Raw genomic sequence first — 20,402 nt, forward strand, 5'->3', positions numbered from 1 at the left:
TAAAGGTTAAAAAAATACTTGTGTGTACGTAGAACAGATAATTGATGCGATTCGTAGAATTTGTGTAAAAATCATTCAGTTTGGGCTTAATTAAGGTAAATTCAGATAAATTCATTTTTGCCTCCGAATGATTATTGTAAATTTTGATTTTTGATTGATTCTAAAACAGCAGATTATTCAATGATGACATTTTGATCATGGAGTGCAATAAAGGATGGATTATATCTGGACATTTGTTTTACAGAAATATTATTGCCATTGTTACTAAAATATTTACATTAATCGTAGGTCTGAGATGATCTCTCTAGAATGGAACGCTGTGCACAGACATTGTGACTGACGTCTTATTTCCATTGTGTTCCTTCAACATACACAATACTACAAAAACATAAAACCAGTTGATACAATATACTTTAGCTCAATGTAACTTTTTCACAACAACCCTCAAGGTTATGTTATATTCCTGAACGTCAATACTAAAATCATTTTTATAGGAATCACATCAACACATTACTTATTCAATTACTGTCTTTATTTGCAAATAGATTTAGACACACAGTATAGTTTTGTTGAGAGGTTTGATAGTTGTTTTTTCTTTTGCCCTGATAATTTAAAACACTTTTAATATGTAGATCTCAAGTTTATTTAGGGTTAAGACTGACTGTATGTCACATTGCTTTTAACTTGCAGGAATTATGAAACATATATGTCACCGCTTATTTCTGTAAAAGTATTGTACTAGTTTCTACTGTGCTGCAAACATTTAATAAGAAAACCAATCAATGTCCCTGTCTTATACAAGATCAACTAACTAAAGTTATTTTCAAAATAAACAAATTATGACTAAACACTTAATGAAATTATGCCATTATAAAAGAAAAGAGAAAACCTTTGAAAAGACTGAAAGCGGTACACCTTAGCATTGATACATAGAGAAGTTTACGGCCTTAAAACTGCACATCAGACGAAAGATCAGATGGAAACCTTCTTCAACCCTCTGACTCTTTGAAGGTCAATCTTTCAAACAGCCGACAATGCACAAAATTAAACAAGAATTAAGAGATATGAGATGCTGTAGAATATCAACAAAAGTCATTAAAACGTGTCAAAATGAAACGTAGAACATTTTTCAGCTTATCAAAGTGAAAGACTGTAACCGATAGATTGTTAATCTTTCATTAAAGTCCTGACACCAGTGTAGACGGTCTCTCCCTCTGCTGTTTTTACATTCTTTCTCTCTGCTCTGCCAGTTTTCCTCTTGGTGAAGGTTGGTGCAGAATAAACCAACATGTCCTCATTTCTCTGAATAAATATGAAAACAGCATATTTTAATTTCTATAGAGTGGAAAGAAAATGCCAATACCTTTTCCATTGTGATCTTTTCTTTATAGACCTTACCTGCTGACCTTGGTGCTCACCGCTGGCTGTTGCAGCAACAGCAGCTGTGTTATAAAATAAAAACAGAGATTTAGGATGAAAGACCCTGCAGGTTAATTTACACATGTCAGTTGTGTTAATTCTGGAAAGTTAGCTTTTGCAAGATACTGTTAGAAACGTGTATTACCGTTGGACTGATCACAAGTTTTCATCTTGATGGTATAAATCAGGAAGGCAATAACAATCAGACTCATAGCCAGAGCTGCAAATAGCAGAATCAGAACCGTGTTGGCCTTCTGCAAATCACACATGTTGAGTGCTGAAAGTATATGAAAATGAGCAAATAATTGAAGTTAACTATTTTAACAAGATGATATAAGGCATATTGTACAGTTGTTTTATGATACATGATCTAAATGAATCTTGATTTATATGGAAATATTCTGCCGTTACCTTCAACTTCCAGTTTTGTTCCGTTTCCAAATAATATCTCTCCACATGTGGCCACAGCACAGTAATAAGTCCCGGCATCAGAGGAGCTGACGTTCTTAGAGAAGCTGTAGACACATTTCTGTGGAGAGTGAGCCTCAGGACTCTTCTCACATCCAGCACTGTTGTTTCTTTGTGCATAAATGACACTGGGATAAGATCCATCTGATCCGGCTCTGAACCAGTACACACTCTGTTCTTCTGGACACGTCTTCTCCTCAGAGTCAGAGAGGACTGAACACTGCAGAGTCACTGAGTCTCCTGGATGGACTGGATCAGATGAACGGTTTTGTATGACGGCAGTGATATCAGGTTCTGGTCCTGAGAAATACAAACATGATAATAACCATGCTTTAGTGAGCATTGAAGCACTTAAGAAATGTTTTTTATCTTTATACATACATGTAGGATAATTAAATGATGTAAACTGATTTTTATAAATGTTTACCTCCAATTCTCAGAAATGTTCCGTTCAAAAGTATCACATCGAGTCGGTTCACTCTAAAACAGTAGTAAACTCCAGTATCGCTTAGCTTTGCTTGATGGATATGCAGGAGAAATGTTCCAGGTTCTTGTTTTGTTGTAATGCGAGGAGTCGTATTAACACCATTTTGATCAAAAGTGTATGTTCCTTTAAAGAATTCAGGTAAGTTTCCAGAAACAAGCCTGATCCAAAACAAGGATGATATGTCCAGAGATTTAGTGCGAGCACAAGAAAGAGTCACATTTTGTCCAACACTCTTTGTCTCAAAGATCAGATCATCTGTGCATCCTGAAAATATGAAGAGAAACACGGTTCAGTGGTTGTTGACAGAGAAAGAATCAGGTATGTCCTGCTGAATTACAGTAAGAACATGACAATGATATAAATACATATCTGAAGTAAATCTGACATTGCTACATGTACTTACGCCCCACTCTGAGAATCAGCAGTAAATAAAAGATGATCATCATTTTCTTGTTAATCCTCTTGAGACTGCAGTTAAATCAGATCAAATTAGAAGATGAAGTGTCTTAATGTAATCATGTCAAGTGGGAGGGATCAGTTTCAGAGCAATCTGATTGGCCGGTCGTTATTTTCCAACCTAAAAATATGAATCAACACCAACAGCGCACTTTTGTTTCATTGTGAGTTTCTACAACTATACGACAACTATGACAACTTAACAAGATTTAAGGGGGAATCCAGCAATTAAGTATTACACTCCCAATAAGTTAGAGAACTTACAAGAGACGGATAAAATTCTTAACAAAGACCAACAAAGTATCCAAAAACACTGGATCCTACATTTCCTTTAGTGTGACTCAAAAGCGTCTTTCATTAGAGCTTCACTGACTATAGAAGTTTCTTAAACTTAAACGCTCCAGTTTGCAGTGCAGAATTTTAGTTCTCCAAACCCATTGATGGATGTAAATGACAAATTGCAAACAAGTCCAATATGAATGTATCTCCAAAAGAGAACCGGACTGAATTGCTGCCACTCATTATGTTTGTGTGTTAGCTTACACATTTAAGGATTGTAGCATTTATGCATCAAAACTGAGATCCAGCAGCTTTGTGGTTAACTCATGACTCTAACATGTCCTGCTGTCTAAAGAAGAGTGACAATCTCTAAACTCTTCACAACCCAGCGTCCCGGTCATTTTAAGCTTTTGTTTGTGTAATCTTCACACAGTTGAGTGCTTGTGTTTGTGCACATATTCAGCATATTACATGTCCTCTCTTTTCTGCAGCAAGTGGCTCCTCTGTGTTAGACTGTTCCAACTCCTCCCCTCTGGTAGGCGCTACAGAGCACTGTACGCCAAAACCACCAGACACAGGAACAGCTTCTTTCCACTGGCCGTCACTCTGATGAACAATTAATCAGACATACTGCACTATGATCTCCAGTTTGATTTGTGTGCAGAAAAGATGCATTCATCCATTTGTCATCACGATACACAGAGATAGAGACGTGTTAAATGTTATGCACGCTAGCCAATTCAGATGCTCCACATCATCAGTGATGACCCGCCCACTCCTGCCTGTCAGTCACATCAGCAGGAAGAGCACAGCGTACAGAGGAGGGCGGTTCAACCATCCGTCCTCTATTCTCACCTCACTTCTTTTCAGGGGGCTGGTGAGAGGCAGCAGCAGAGCGCCACTCTCACAGGATCACATTCACCTGGAGGAGATTTAAAGTTTCTGACCCGTATATTGTTATCAGTCCAGTGTGAACCTGGGACAAGACCCCAAATAAAACCATATAATCAATAACAAGGTGATTATGAATGAACAATCCTGGGTCACTTCATTCACAGTGGTTGACGTCCTCACACTAACATTAAAATGCAGCCCAGTACAACACCACAAACTCCAGCGTTATAAAAATGATCAAAACAGCGTTAAGGTTTCCTCCCAATGAGACAGTTGTATGAAGAAATAAATTATAAAGACGACCGTCTATCTATAGTTTAGGACCGAAACTTCAGTCACATTTGTTAAACCAGCTCGCTGTGGTTTGTGGCCTTCTTCAGGTTCTACATATTGTTGACAACGAGCCAAAACACGCTTTGTACTTTCAAACACACACACACACACACACACACACACACACACACACACACACACACACACACACACAAAGACACAAATAGACACGCATTGACAGTCACCACTGACAAACAAATGATGCGTGGAAACTTAAGCATTGTTGGGGTCGGGTCTCAAACTGAGGTGTCGATACAAACCTTCTTCTCTCACTCTGTTTCATCCTCATGAAGCTTGTTTTGAATGATGTTTTACCTTTTAATAACACACTTGTTGTTATGATTGTTATTAATATCACATCAACTAACAGGAGTAGGTTAAGGGTTCAGGAAGGTTCGACAAACGCACCCAGTCACGCTATGTCCCGACCATTTTCCATCACACTCCTTTACAGTTTTGTGCTGTTCATTTGTAATTGCTGTCAGAGGGGGAGGTGCTAATCCTTCACTGGACCCACTCTGGTCTATTTGTCGATGCAGAATTTTGAACCTTGATCTTAAGTTAAGTTTGTCTAATTATCTGCAAATAGGTGAGGAAGCCTTGTTTAAGTCTGTGGTGCGGCGATAGAATCAGGTGGTGAATAAATCTGCAGATTAAAACAAAACACACAAATATGCATCTGTGATATTTTAAGATTGCACATGCATATGGTCGTAGATGGTTGCATCTTAAGAACATGAAGGATAGACAGTATCTATACTTTAAATGAGCACAGCAACAAGTAAAAATAGAACAATAAGTTTGTCTGCTGAAGCTTATTGTAGCTCTTCCCTCACTACACATCCTGTTGAATAGTCTGTTGTGAGTAAACAGCCTTGAAGGTTGGGCAAAGGGTGCAAAAGTGTCCCACCACAGCTTCAGTCTGTCAGTGTAGCTGTTGCATGTGGCTTTGCTTGCTGCTCTCGCTACATGCAGAAGGGATTTACAAAGTGCTGTGAGACCAGAAAGAGTGACGGGTTTATTCAATTGAGTAGTTGTCCCCTGACATGTTTTTACACTGAATATGTTTTAAAAAGGAAACTAATTGTGTCTACAACATGTAATGCTCAGTATGTGTGTAACTGCTGCACATCAGTTCACTGGTGAAAACCACCGACAGTCTATTTGATCCCTCTCACTTTGTGTCTTCATGTGCACATAACTTTCAAAGCAGACATTTAGACTTGAGAAACACACAAGTGTAACTTCATTAATTAAATGGGCCTGTCCTTAATGTTATTGGTTTTACTAGTGCTTTTTGTGCTAAAACAAATCAAAGTATCTGTTATTAAAAATGAGGAAATGATAAACAAACAAAACTATTTAAGAGTGTTTGAAAGATCATCAAGATTTAGATGAAGATCAAAATTGCAATACTTTATCATAATGACAAATTGTACATTCATGAGGCCTCTTTCTCTCACTGTAACCAGTGACATTTTCTTTGTGGCTTTGGCCACATTTCGTCTCACCTTTCCCCAGAACTGTCATTAGAACCAGCAGGCTATGCTGTAGCTAATGCTATTTCAAAAGTCCTCCTTTTCACCTCTTAGTGTTGATTGGACGGCCAAATTTAGACAATTATCACAACATTTGGATCCAGCTCCAGCATGAGTTTAGCCTAGCTTAGCACAAACACAGGAAGTAAAACAGCTAGCCTACACTAAAAGAGGAAAATACTGTCTCATTTACATGTTGCATGTCATTAGCAAACAAGCTAGCCAACAATACATCCAAAAAATGATTGAGGCTTAGTTCAGTTACAAAAGTGTTTGAAGCCAATGGCATCACTGTAAAACTGGACTTCAGCCGTTGAGGCAAGCAGTGTCAGTAAATGGCACCAGAATCCACCTTGTCAGGCTTCAAGTAATGCGTTTTTGTCCAAACCATTCTGGTTCGGACCGATCAGCATCCTGAGAGGATCTAGTGGCAGCAACAGGAGTGTTTTAGGTCTTTGTGACACGACAAATGCTTCAGCATCAGTTATATTAATGTCATTCTGAATAGGGGCGTGGTCCCGTTACATCAGATCTGGAGAGTATTTCTTCAGTAAAGAACAAAGTACAGCGCTGAAGACTTTTCTCAAAGGAGAGAGTGTTTGTTCCCGACTGACGGTGATACACAGATGGTTCATCCAATCACCTGATGAGTACTTTTTCGTTTTGTGTAACAAACCATCTGGCACTCCAGGTTAATTTAAAGTGATGGAAATTTCTTGCAAAAAACAAATAGAAAGTGTGGATTGTGTCACCTGTGCATGCGATTAAAATCAAACATTTCTGCACATCGTGACCTTTAAAGACACACATGCAGTCAATAAGACCGATTTTGCTGTTGAAAGACTTTCAGTACTTGCTCTTAAATAGGCCAAAAACACACAAAAAATGGTTATCAGAGAAACAATACATTTAGTCATGCAGTCTGAATAACGACACTGCTTTGAAAATACAACAAATACTCAACATGTAGATGTCCTAGCTAATGAAAATAGATCAAAGGTTTAAACTTGAAGGGGGACGGTCATTTTCTATGTTTCAGCCAATCATTGTACTTTGTAAACCTTGATCACCCAGTGACTACAGCTTCCATTTGGTCGTGTGTCATCAGTAGTGCAAGACAAGAGTGCTGTACCACAATGATCGGAGGACTGTCTGCTTTGATTCTACTTTGTACAGTGTGTAAGTGCAATTCTTAACTACTTTGACAAAGACACGACCATGTATTCATCTTTGGAAGGGTTCATACTTTACCTGTTTACTTATCTTGTGCTTTCATTCTGTCTCTTTTCTTCAGATCTGATTCAAGCTGCAGAGGTTCCTCACCAGCTCTCTTTGACTTTGGTTGAACTTGCTGGAAATGTTACTTTGCAGTGTTCAGTTTCTGAGACGAAAGACAGATCATTTAACTAGTACAAACAGCCTCTTGGATATATGGTCCAACAGGTCGCTTCTGTTCTTGTTGGCAGAGTGGCAGTTAGTGAGGAATTTAACAACCCACGTTTCAACGTCACAGAGTGGAACACTCTTACCATCAGAAATATCAGCAAAGAGGACGAAGCGACATACTTCTGTCTCAGTAGATCAAGATATTCACACGGTTTTGTTAATGGCACCTTCTTGATTACACTCACAGTGATGAACAAGAAGAACAAGAAGAAAGAAGTTGTGTCTGCAGTCTGTCCAAAACTATACAGACCTCTGATGCTGGGACTTACTACTGTGCTGTGGCCACATGTGGAGAGATCCTGTTTGGTGAAGGAACCAAAGTGGAGACAAGTACGTATTTACAGTTATACTAAAAGTATTATATTTTCATATATTGTATCTAAATATTTCAAAAACATAGTTTAGTCATTAAAACAACTTATTACTTTTTCTAATTGAAGTTCTATCAGTTAGGACAACATGGTACTCACCATAGCAACTGATGAGGTATTAGGATCACAAAAATAGATCAAAGGTGAGCGGTCAGATGATCCAGCAAGGTGAGAACAAACCACCAGGTTGGTCAAACTTAACATCTAGCGAACACACCCACACCTCCGCACAACCCTGCAGAGGTGCTGCGTTGCCGGATTTTTAATGAATGCATCTGAAGTGTACACTTCTTCCTGTCGGCCCTGTGTGTTACTCTGTGTGTCTGCTCTCAGTCAGACACACAGACAACATCACTCTGCACACAGCAGAGGAGAGAGAGAGGAGCAGGGGGAACACTGAAGCACAGAAACACACAGCGATGTAACAACCCGTTCTCATATCATATCATACAGATGCTAAAGGGAGGCTTGTGCCTCTGTATCGTGACAAAGCGGTGGTTTTTGACAACCCGACATGGGGCTCAAAGGCTCTTTGATGACGCCCAACAACGTCACAAACACAGCAAGACAAGAAGCAAAGAGAAAATCCAGGCAGAGGGCAGAGTCTCTGCAGAGACAGACACCACCACACACTCCTAGTGGGTCGTAGTGATGATTGAAGGGGATTATTATTTCAACAGTCTACACATTGTTCTTGAGGAAAATGGTGCAAATTATGACTTTAAATTCATGAATCATCTCACAACTTGTTATTGTTCCCTTCACACGTTTACCTGAAAGGTGCCCAAGATTTGGACTTGAAAAGCAATAGAGGACTTGACTCATATGACATCATCCCAACTATTTCATGAAATTCCATAATTCAAATTATTGTTACAAATTATGATAAATTACACATTTGATAAACTGAATATTACTAATCTGCAGTATTTAAGCTATTTACCATTGAGTCACCTAAAAGTCATGGATGACTTCATGGAAACAAGGAGAAAAGAGTTAAATGACATTTTTAAATGACTTTCAGGAACAATTCATTGGGATCCAGTTCACATCATCCTTGGCACACTGCTGGCTCTCTGTGTGATTGTGATTGTCATCCTTGTTTTCTCAAGGAATACTGAAGGTAAGTTCAGTAAACTGTGAAGACGAAGAACATAACTGGAATCTACAGATGTTCTTGTTTATAAAAAATCCAGGACGTTACAGGAAGCCTCTCTGATACCATTTACTCTTGGTCTTGTTGTCACAGCTCTGAATATTAAAACTATTATTTTTAGGATGGTGACACAGAGGTACTGAACTGCTGCATCACTGGATCTATCGACAGTGAAAAGGAAGAAGAAGAAGAAGAGAAACAAGTCAAAGGAATCAATGATCGGCACTGATTTCTGTTTGGGTGAATTCCACTTATTTAAAAAAAGACAGTTCAGCTCTTTGTTATATTTTGGAAAGCCAACATGTATTATATGGATAAAGTGTGTGTGAATGTTTTTATCTTTACTTAACATTAGTTGTGCATTGTTTATTTACATTTAAGGCTGGAATTCTGTTTCTTCAAAGATACACAGAAATATTATACTCAAAATCCATATGAGTACAAAAGACACGTGAACGTCTCAGAATAGTTCCTGCGCATATTCGCCTCCGTACACTGAGTGTGTTCAGAGATGTCTGCGTGGCCTGAGTAGCATGCTCCAGCCTTAGTAACTTGTGTTTGCTAATGTTGCTTTGTTGAAATAAGAATGAATATATCTGTTGAAGCTTGGAATATTGACTGCATCATGAAACATTAATCAAAGTTGAAATAAAAAAGGATTATGTCAGAAATCTTCCGCAGTCATTCTTGAGAAAATCCACGTTGCTAAAAAAATATCCTGTGTGAAAAATAAAGTAAGCTGTTTGCATCAAACAATGTGAGCTAGTGGGACTTATCCTGCTTTTATCATTACACTAAATCATGTATTAAATTAGTTTAATATTGATCTGCTGCCGTATCGACATATGGGCGTTCTAATTGGACAACTGATATTTTGAAAGCTGCTTTTCTACATTTTTTACGAGGCAAGTGGAATGCTAATTATACATTTGACAATAAAAGCGTACAGGAGTGGTGCAGATGAAGGTGCAGGAGGAGTTTGGACACAGTAAGGTGATTCTCAGGTTATGGACTGTTGGTCACAGGTTGATCTGACTGCACTGGTCTGGGGTTAGCAGCTTTTCTTTAGGGGTCGTTGGTGAGAGAGGGGGAGTGCACCCAGATGTTTGGAGCAAGAGAAGAACTTTTAGTCAACTTTCCCACAGCCGAGACTCTCTTGAAAAAGGGATTTTTAATCTCAACGGCACTATCCTGCATAATTAAAGGTTAAAAAAATACTTGTGTGTACGTAGAACAGATAATTGATACGATTCGTCGAATTTGTGTAAAAATCATTCAGTTTGGGCTTAATTAAGGTAAATTCAGATAAATTCATTTTTGCCTCCGAATGATTATTGTAAATTTAGATTTTTGATTGATTCTAAAACAGCAGATTATTCAATGATGACATTTTGATCATGGAGTGCAATAAAGGATGGTTAATATCTGGACATTTGTTTTACGGAAATATTATTGCCATTGTTACTAAAATATTTACATTAATCGTAGGTCTGAGATGATCTCTCTAGAATGGAACGCTGTGCACAGACATCGTGACTGACGTCTTGTTTCCATTGTGTTCCTTCAACATACACAATACTACAAAAACATAAAACCAGTTGATACAATATACTTTAGCTCAATGTAACTTTTTCACAACAACCCTCAAGGTTATGATATATTCCTGAACGTCAATACTAAAACCATTTTTATAGGAATCACATCAACACATTACTTATTCAATTATTGTCTTTATTTGCAAATAGATTTAGACACACAGTATAGTTTTGTTGAGAGGTTTGATAGTTGTTTTTTCTTTTGCCCTGATTATTTAAAACACTTTTAATATTTAGATCTCAAGTTAATTTAGGGTTAAGACTGACTGTATGTCATATTGCTTTTAACTTGCAGGAATTATGAAACATATATGTCGCCGTTTATTTCTGTAAAAGTATTGTACTAGTTTCTACTGTGATTTAATAAGAAAACCAATCAATGTCCCTGTCTTATACAAGATCAACTAACTAAAGTTATTTTCAAAATAAACAAATTATGACTGAACACAATGAAATTATGCCATTATAAAAGGAAAGAGAAAACTTTTGAAAAGACTGAAAGCGGTACACCTTAGCATTGACACATAGAGAAGTTTACAGCCTTAAAACTGTACATCAGACAAAAGACACAGATGGAAACCTTCCTCAACCCTCTGACTCTTTGAAGGTCAATCTTTTAAACAGTCAACAATTCACACAATTAAATAAGAATTAAGAGATATGAGATGGTGTAGAATATCAACAAAAGTCATTAAAACGTGTCAAAGTTAAACGTAGAACATTTTTCAGGTTATCAAAGTGAAAGACTGTAACCGATAGATTGTTAATCTTTCATTAAAGTCCTGACACCAGTGTAGACGGTCTCTCCCTCTGCTGTTTTTACATTCTTTCTCTCTGCTCTGCCAGTTTTCCTCTTGGTGAAGGTTGGTGCAGAATAAACCAACATGTCCTCATTTCTCTGAATAAATATGAAAACAGCATATTTTAATTTCTATAGAGTGGAAAGAAAATGCCAATAACTTTTCCATTGTACTCTTTTCTTTATAGACCTTACCTGCTGACCTTGGTGCTCACCTCTGACTGTTGCAGCAACGGCAACTGTGTTATAAAATAAAAACAGAGATTTAGGATGAAAGACCCTGTAGATTAATTTACACATGTCAGTTGTGTTAATTCTGGAAAGTTAGCTTTTGCAAGATACTGTTAGAAACGTGTATTACCGTTGGACTGATCACAAGTTTTCATCTTGATGGTATAAATCAGGAAGGCAATAACAATCAGACTCATAGCCAGAGCTGCAAATAGCAGAATCAGAACCATGTTGGCCTTCTGCAAATCCCACATGTTGAGTGCTGAAACTATATGAAAATGAGCAAATAATTGAAGTTAATTATTTTGACAAGATGATATAAGGCATATGGTACAATTGCTTTGTGATACATGATCTAAATTAATCTTGATTTATATGGAAATATTCTGCCGTTACCTTCAACTTCCAGTTTTGTTCCATTTCCAAATAATATCTCTCCACATGTGGCCACAGCGCAGTAATAAGTCCCGGAATCAGAGAAGACAACGTTCTTAGAGAAGCTGTAGACACATTTCTGTGGAGAGTGAGCCTCAGGACTCTTCTCACATCCAGCACTGTTGTTTCTTTGTGCATAAATGACACTGGGATAAGATCCATTTGATCCGGCTCTGAACCAGTACACACTCTGTTCTTCTGGACACGTCTTCTCCTCAGAGTCAGAGAGGACTGAACACTGCAGAGTCACTGAGTCTCCTGGATGGACTGGATCAGATAAACGCTCTTGTATGACGGCAGTGATATCAGGTTCTGGTCCTGACAAATACAAACATGATAATAACCATGCTTTAGTGAGCATTGAAGTAATTAAAAAATGTTTTTATCTTTAAACATAAACATGTAAGATAATTAAATTATGTAAACTGATTTTTCTAAATGTTTACCTCCAATTCTCAGAAATGTTCCTTTCAAAAGTGTCATATCAAGTTCGATCACTCTTAAACAGTAGTAAACTCCAGTATCGCTTAGCTTTGCTTGATGAATATGCAGGAGAAATGTTCCAGGTTCTTGTTTTGTTGTAATGTGAGGAGTCGTATTAACACCATCATAATCATATTTAAAAGTGAAGGTTCCTTGAAAGAATTCAGGTAAGTTTCCAGAAACAAGCCTGATCCAAAACAAGGATGATGCTTCCAGAGTTTTATTGCGAGGACAAGTCAAAGTCACATTTTGTCCAACACTCTTTGTCTCAAAGATCAGATCATCTGTGCATCCTGAAAATATGAAGAGAAACACGGTTCAGTGGTTATTGACAGAGAAAGAATCAGGTATGTCCTGCTGAATTACTGTAAGAACATGACAATGATATAAATACATATCTGAAGTAAATCTGACATTGATAGATGTACTTACGCCCCACTCTGAGAATCAGCAGTAAATAAAAGATGATCATCATTTTCTTGTTAATCCTCTTGAGACTGCAGTTAAATCAGATCAAATTAGAAGATGAAGTGTCTTAATGTAATCATGTCAAGTGGGAGGGATCAGTTTCAGAGCAATCTGATTGGCCTAAAAATATGAATCAACACCAACAGCGCACTTTTGTTTCATGGTGAGTTTCTACAACTGACACAGAGAGTAAATATGACATGATTTGATTTGATACTAATGTGAACCACATTTATCCAGAAACAATCTGGTTAAAAAGTATTTTTCATTCACTCTTGTACCATATTTATGAGCGGTGTAGCCTGGTTTCTAGAAACCCTAAACTAGATTGCTGCTGCATTGATTCATGGGGTGAGATATGATCTCTGTACAGAATAAACTAAGCCATGTCCTCCTCTCATGATTAAGGTGTGGTTAAAGTTAGGCAACAACAAAGACTTTAAAGTTAAGATCATTAAAATGACAACTTAACAAGATTTAAGGGGGAATCCAGCAATTAAGTATTACATTCCCAAAAAGTTAGAGAACTTACAAGAGATGGATAAAATTCTAAACAAAGACCAACAAAGTATCCAAAAACACTGGATCCTACATTTCCTTTAGTGTGACTCAAAAGCGTCTTTCATTAGAGCTTCACTGACTATAGAAGTCTCTTAAACTTAAACGCTCAAGTTTGCAGTGCAGAATTTTAGTTCTCCAAACCCACTGATGGATGTAAATGACAAATTGCAAACAAGTCCAATATGAATGTATCTCCAAAAGAGAACCGGACTGAATTACTGCCACTCATTATGTTTGTGTGTTAGCTTACACATTTAAGGATTGTAGCATTTATGCATCAAAACAGAGATCCAGCAGCTTTGTGGTTAACTCATGGCTCTAACATGTCCTGTTGTCTAAAGAAGAGTAACAATCTCTAAACTCTTTACAACCCAGCGTCCCGGTCATTTTAAGCCTTTGTTTGTGTAATCTTCACACAGTTGAGTGCTTGTGTTTGTGCACATATTCAGCATATTACATGTCCTCTCTTTTCTGCAGTAAGTGGCTCCTCTGTGTTAGACTGTTCCAACTCCTCCCCTCTGGTAGGCGCTACAGAGCACTGTACGACAAAACCACCAGACACAGGAACAGCTTCTTTCCACTGGCCGTCACTCTGACGAACAATTAATCAGACATACTGCACTATGATCTCCAGTTTGATTTGTGTGCAGAAAAGATGCATTCATCCATTTGTCATCACGATACACAGAGATAGAGACGTGTTAAATGTTATGCACGCTAGCCAATTCAGATGCTCCACATCATCAGTGATGACCCGCCCACTCCTGCCTGTCAGTCACATCAGCAGGAAGAGCACAGCGTACAGAGGAGGGCGGTTCAACCATCCGTCCTCTATTCTCACCTCACTTCTTTTCAGGGGGCTGGTGAGAGGCAGCAGCAGAGCGCCACTCTCACAGGATCACATTCACCTGGAGGAGATTTAAAGTTTCTGACCCGTATATTGTTATCTGTCCAGTGTGAACCTGGGACAAGACCCCAAATAAAACCATATAATCAATAACAAGGTGATTATGAATAAACAATCCTGGGTCACTTCATTCACAGTGGTTGACGTCTTCACACTAACATTAAAATGCAGCCCAGTACAACACCACAAACTCCAGCGTTATAATAATGATGAAAACAGCGTTAAGGTTTCCTCCCAACGAGACAGTTGTATGAAGAAGTAAATTATAAAGACGACCGTCTATCTACAGTTTAGGACCGAAACTTTAGTCACATTTGTTAAACCAGCTCGCTGTGGTTTGTGGCCTTCATCAGGTTCTACATATTGTTGACAACGAGCCAAAACACTCCTTGTACTTTCTCACACACACACACACACACACACACACACACACACACACACACACACACACACACAGACACAAATAGACACACATTCACAGTCACCACTGACAAACAAATGATGCGTGGAAACTTAAGCATTGTTGGGGTCGGGCCTCAAACTGAGGTGTCGATACAAACCTTCTTCTCTCACTCTGTTTCAGCCTCATGAAGCTCGTTTTGAACGATGTTTACCTTTTAATAACACACTTGTTGTTATGATTGTTAATAATGTCACATCAACTAACAGGAGTAGGTTAAGGGTTCAGGAGGGTCGGACAAACGCACCCAGTCACGCTATGTCCCGACCATTTTCCATCTCACTCCTTTACAGTTTTGTGCTGTTCATTTGTAATTGCTGTCAGAGGGGGAGGTGCTAATCCTTCACTGGACCCACTCTGGTCTATTTGTCGATGTAGAATTTTGAACCTTGATCTTAAGTTAAGTTTGTCTGATTATCTCCAAATAGGTGAGGAAGCCTTGTTTAAGTCTGCGGTGCGGTGATAGACTCAGGTGGTGAATAAATCTGCAGATTAAAACAAAACACGCAAATATGCATCTGTGATATTTTAAGATTGACCATGCATATGGTCGTAGATGGTTGCATCTTAAGAACATGAAGGATAGACAGTATCTATACTTTAAATGAGCACAGCAACAAGTAAAAATAGAACAATAAGTTTGTCTGCTGAAGCTTATTGTAGCTCTTCCCTGACTACACATCCTGTTGAATAGTCTGATGTGAGTAAACAGCCTTGAAGGTTGGTCAAATGGTGCAAAAGTGTCCCACCACAGCTTCAGTCTGTCAGTGTAGCTGTTGCATGTGGCTTTGCTTGCTGCTCTCGCTACATGCAGAAGGGATTTACAAAGTGCTGTGAGACCAGAAAGAGTGACGGGTTTATTCAATTGAGTAGTTGTCCCCTGACATGTTTTTACACTGAATATGTTTTAAAAAGGAAACTAATTGTGTCTACAACATGTAATGCTCAGTATGTGTGTAACTGCTGCACATCAGTTCACTGGTGAAAACCACCGACAGTCTATTTGATCCCTCTCACTTTGTGTCTTCATGTGCACATAACTTTCAAAGCAGACATTTAGACTTGAGAAACACACAAGTGTAACATCATTAATTAAATGGGCCTGTCCTTAATGTTATTGGTTTTACTAGTGCTTTTTGTGCTAAAACAAATCAAAGTATCTGTCATTAAAAAAGAGGAAATGATAAACAAACAAAACTATTTAAGAGTGTTTGCAAGATCATCAAGATTTAGATCAAGATCAAAATTGCGATACTTTATCATAATGACAAATTGTACATTCATGAGGCCTCTTTCTCTCACTGTAACCAGTGACATTTTCTTTGTGGCTTTGGCCACATTTCGTCTCACCTTTCTCCACAACTGTCATTAGAACCAGCAGGCTATGCTGTAGCTAATGCTATTTCAAAAGTCCTCCTTTTCACCTCTTAGTGTTGATTGGACGGCCAAATTTAGACAATTATCACAACATTTGGAGTTTAGCCTAGCTTAGCACAAACACAGGAAGCTAAACAGTTAGCCTACACTGAAAGAGGAAAATACTGTCTCATTTACATGTTGCATGTCATTAGCAAACAAGCTAGCCAACAATACATCAAAAAAATCACTGAGGCTTAGTTCAGTTACAAAAGTGTTTGAAGCCAATGGCATCACTGTAAAACTGGACTTCAGCCGTTGGGGCAAGCAGTGTCAGTAAATGGCACCAGAATCCACCTTGTCAGGCTTCAAGTAATGCGTTTTTGTCCAAACCATTCTGGTTCGGACCGATCAGCATCCTGAGAGGATCTAGCGGCAGCAACAGGAGTGTTTTAGGTCTTTGTGACACGACAAATGCTGCTTCAGCATCACCTATATGAATGTCATTCTGAATAGGGGCGTGGCCCCGTTACACCAGATCTGGAGAGTATTTCTTCAGTAAAGAACAAAGTACAGCGCTGAAGACTTTTCTCAAAGGAGAGGGTGTTTGTTCCCGACTGACGGTGATACACAGATGGTTCATCCAATCACCTGATGAGTACTTTTTCGTTTTGTGTAACAAACCAGTTGCCACTCCAGGTTAATTTAAGTTATGGAAATTTCTTGCAAAAAACAAATAGAAAGTGTGGATTGTGTCACCTGTGCATGCGATTAAAATCCAACATTTCTGCACATCGTGACCTTTAAATACACACATGCAGTCAATAAGACCGATTTTGCTGTTGAAAGACTTTCAGTACTTGGTCTTAAATAGGCCAAAAACCCACAAAAAAAGGTTATCAGAGAAACAATACATTTAGTCATGCAGTCTGAATAACGACACTGCTTTGAAAATACAACCAATACTCAACATGTAGATGTCCTATATAATGAAAATAGATCAAAAGTTTAAACTTGAAGGGGGACGGTCATTTTCTATGTTTCAGCCAATCATTGTACTTTGTAAACCTTGATCACCCAGTGACTACAGCTTCCATTTGGTCGTGTGTCATCAGTAGTGCAAGACAAGAGTGCTGTACCACAATGATCGGAGGACTGGCTGCTTTGATTCTACTTTGTACAGTGTGTAAGTGCAATTCTTAACTACTTTGACAAAGACACGACCATGTATTCATCTTTGGAAGGGTTCATACTTTACCTGTTTACTTATCTTGTGCTTTCATTCTGTCTTTTTTCTTCAGATCTGATTCAAGCTGCAGAGGTTCCTCACCAGCTCTCTTTGACTTTGGTTGAACTTGGTGGAAATGTTACTTTGCAGTGTTCAGTTTCTGAGACGAAAGACAGATCATTTAACTGGTACAAGCAGCCTCTTGGATACATGGTCCAACAGGTCGCTTCTGTTGTTCTTGGCAAACTGACAGTTAGTGAGGAATTTAACAACCCACGTTTCAACGTCACAAAGCAGAACAGTCAGTATTTTCTTTCCATCAGAAATATCAGCAAAGAGGACGAAGCGACATACTTCTGTCTCATTGGATCAAGATATTCACACAGTTTTGTTAATGGCACCTTCTTGGTTGTGAAAGGTAAAATATATTTTTCCCAAAGTCTTCTTGCCACATTTGATAATTTTAATTATTAATTCTTATTAACGCATTTTTACCTGAATCATGCAGATCATAATCAGCAGAGATCTTACTACGTGAAACAAAGTCCGGACACTGAGTCGGTCCATCCGGGCGACTCGGTGACTCTCCAGTGTTCACTTCTCTCCAAGAACAAAGAAAACAGAGTCCAGTGTCCAGGTGAACACAGTGTGTACTGGTTCAGATCTGGATCAGGAGAATCTCATCCAGGATTCATTTACACTCACAGTGATGAACAAGAAGAAAGAAGTTGTGTCTACAGTCTGTCCAAAACTATACAGACCTCTGATGCTGGGACTTACTACTGTGCTGTGGCCACATGTGGAGAGATCCTGTTTGGTGAAGGAACCAAAGTGGAGACAAGTATGTATTTACAGTTATACTAAAAGTATTGTATTTTCATATATTCATATATTGAAGTTCTAACATCTAGCGAATTTGACGGCACACACCTGTTACTCAAAGAGGCCACGCACTCAACAATGCTTAACTTTTAGCCTTAAATAGTATAAACCGCTAAGTTGAACAATGAATTAACACACCCACACCTCCGCACAACCCTGCAGAGGTGCTGCGTTGCCGGATTTGTGGACGCTTCATCCTGTCGGCCCTGTGTGTTACTCTGTGTGTCTGCTAGCAGAGGAGAGAGAGAGGAGCAGGGGGAACACTGAAGCACAGAAACACACAGCGATGTAACAACCCGTTCTCATATCATATCATACAGATGCTAAAGGGAGGCTTGTGCCTCTGTATCGTGACAAAGCGGTGGTTTTTGACAACCCGACATGGGGCTCAAAGGCTCTTTGATGACGCCCAACAACGTCACAAACACAGCAAGACAAGAAGCAAAGAGAAAATCCAGGCAGAGGGCAGAGTCTCTGCAGAGACAGACACCACCACACACTCCTAGTGGGTCGTAGTGATGATTGAAGGGGATTATTATTTCAACAGTCTACACATTGTTCTTGACAAAATGGTGCAAATTATGACTTTAAATTCATGAATCATCTCACAACTTGTTATTGTTCCCTTCACACGTTTACCTGAAAGGTGCACAAGATTTGGACTTGAAAACCAATGGAGGTATTGACTCATATGACATCATCCCAACTATTTTATGAAATTCCATAATTCAAATTATTGTTACGAATTATGATAAATTACACATGTGATAAACTGAATATTACTAATCTGCAATATTTAAGCTATTTACCATTGAGTCACCTAAAAGTCATGGATGACTTCATGGAAACAAGGAGTAAAGAGTTAAATGACATTTTTAAATGACTTTCAGGAACAATTCATTGGGATCCAGTTCACATCATCCTTGGCACACTGCTGGCTCTCTGTGTGATTGTGATTGTCATCCTTGTTTTCTCAAGGAATACTGAAGGTAAGTTCAGTAAACTGTGAAGACGAAGAACATAACTGGAATCTACAGATGTTCTTGTTTATAAAAAATCCAGGACGTTACAGGAAGCCTCTCTGATATCATTTACTCTTGGTCTTGTTGTCACAGCTCTGAATATTAAAACTATTATTTTTAGGATGGTGACACAGAGGTACTGCACTACTGCATCACTGGATCTATCTACAGTGAAAAGGAAGAAGAAGAAGAGAAACAAGTCAAAGGAATCAACGATCGGCACTGATTTCTGTTTGGGTGAATTCCACTGATTTAAAAAAAGACAGTTCAGCTCTTTGTTATATTTTGGAAAGCCAACATGTATTATATGGATAAAGTGTGTGTGAATGTTTTTATCTTTACTTAACATTAGTTGTGCATTGTTTATTTACATTTAAGGCTGGAATTATGTTTCGTCAAAGATACACAGAAATATTATACTCAAAATCCACATGAGTACAAAAGACACGTGAATGTCTCAGAATAGTTCCTGCGCATATTCGCCTCCGTACATTAAGTGTGTTCAGAGATGTCTGCGTGGCCTGAGTAGCATGCTCCAGCCTTAGTAACTTGTGTTTGCTAATGTTGCTTTGTTGAAATAAGAATGAATATATCTGTTGAAGCTTGGAATATTGACTGCATAATGAAACATTAATCAAAGTTGAAATAAAAAAGGATTATGTCAGAAATCTTCTGCAGTCATTCTTGAGAAAATCCACGTTGCTAAAAAAATATCCTGTGTGCACAATAAAGTAAGCTGTTTGCATCAAACACTGTGAGCTAGTGGGACTTATCCTGCTTTTATCATTACACTAAACCATGTATTAAATTAGTTTAATATTGATCTGCCGCCTTATCGACATATGGGCGTTCTAATTGGACAACTGATATTTTGAAAGCTGCTTTTCTACATTTTTAACGAGGCAAGTGGAATGCTAATTATACATTTGACAATAAAAGCGTACAGGAGTAGTGCAGATGAAGGTGCAGGAGGAGTTTGGACACAGTAAGGTGATACTCAGGTTATGGACTGTTGGTCACAGGTTGATCTGACTGCACTGGTCTGGGGTTAGCAGCTTTTCTTTAGGGGTCGTTGGTGAGAGAGGGGGAGTGCACCCAGATGTTTGGAGCAAGAGAAGAACTTTTAGT

At 38.5% G+C, this 20,402-nt stretch overlaps 3 protein-coding genes and 1 long non-coding RNA gene across 7 annotated transcripts; 1 reads left to right on the plus strand and 3 right to left on the minus strand.

Moving 5' to 3' along the window:
* Window positions 1-559: 559 nt before the first annotated feature.
* Window positions 560-1,671, minus strand: LOC137876025 (uncharacterized). The gene is made up of 3 exons (XR_011103410.1): window positions 1,565-1,671; window positions 1,399-1,442; window positions 560-1,302 (listed from the first exon to the last, which is right to left on the minus strand). It is a non-coding gene; the product is annotated as an uncharacterized lncRNA (long non-coding RNA).
* Window positions 1,672-1,789: 118 nt separating this feature from the next.
* Window positions 1,790-2,837, minus strand: LOC137875959 (signal-regulatory protein beta-2-like). Its single transcript, XM_068715475.1, has 3 exons — window positions 2,778-2,837; window positions 2,315-2,638; window positions 1,790-2,187 (listed from the first exon to the last, which is right to left on the minus strand). Exons 1-3 carry the CDS (start codon window positions 2,818-2,820, stop codon window positions 1,790-1,792), a joined length of 765 nt encoding a protein of 254 aa, XP_068571576.1. The 5' UTR covers window positions 2,821-2,837.
* Window positions 2,838-10,695: 7,858 nt separating this feature from the next.
* LOC137876026 (uncharacterized) lies at window positions 10,696-12,864 on the minus strand. 2 transcript variants are annotated; one of them, XM_068715563.1, is made up of 6 exons: window positions 12,823-12,864; window positions 12,354-12,683; window positions 11,869-12,225; window positions 11,603-11,734; window positions 11,437-11,480; window positions 10,696-11,340 (listed from the first exon to the last, which is right to left on the minus strand). In XM_068715563.1, the coding sequence occupies exons 1-6, from the start codon at window positions 12,860-12,862 to the stop codon at window positions 11,206-11,208; spliced, it is 1,038 nt and encodes a 345-aa protein (XP_068571664.1). In that variant the 5' UTR covers window positions 12,863-12,864; the 3' UTR covers window positions 10,696-11,205. The 2 variants fall into 2 exon arrangements, with proteins under 2 accessions (XP_068571664.1, XP_068571663.1); XM_068715562.1 differs by having other exon boundaries at window positions 11,603-11,740.
* A 4,397-nt stretch (window positions 12,865-17,261) lies between these two features.
* On the plus strand, window positions 17,262-19,882 carry LOC137875712 (immunoglobulin kappa light chain-like). 3 transcript variants are annotated; one of them, XM_068715182.1, is made up of 6 exons: window positions 17,262-17,328; window positions 17,444-17,788; window positions 17,879-18,211; window positions 18,899-18,931; window positions 19,143-19,241; window positions 19,396-19,882. In XM_068715182.1, the coding sequence occupies exons 1-6, from the start codon at window positions 17,286-17,288 to the stop codon at window positions 19,401-19,403; spliced, it is 861 nt and encodes a 286-aa protein (XP_068571283.1). In that variant the 5' UTR covers window positions 17,262-17,285; the 3' UTR covers window positions 19,404-19,882. The 3 variants fall into 3 exon arrangements, with proteins under 3 accessions (XP_068571283.1, XP_068571284.1, XP_068571286.1); XM_068715183.1 differs by lacking the exon at window positions 18,899-18,931; XM_068715185.1 differs by lacking the exons at window positions 18,899-18,931; window positions 19,143-19,241; window positions 19,396-19,882 and adding an exon at window positions 18,573-18,886.
* Window positions 19,883-20,402: the final 520 nt, after the last annotated feature.

This window comes from Cebidichthys violaceus, unplaced genomic scaffold, assembly GCF_023349555.1.
Source record: "Cebidichthys violaceus isolate CVI_PGR_0920_01 unplaced genomic scaffold, fCebVio1.0.p SCAF_2, whole genome shotgun sequence".
Taxonomy (NCBI): Eukaryota; Metazoa; Chordata; class Actinopteri; order Perciformes; family Stichaeidae; genus Cebidichthys; species Cebidichthys violaceus.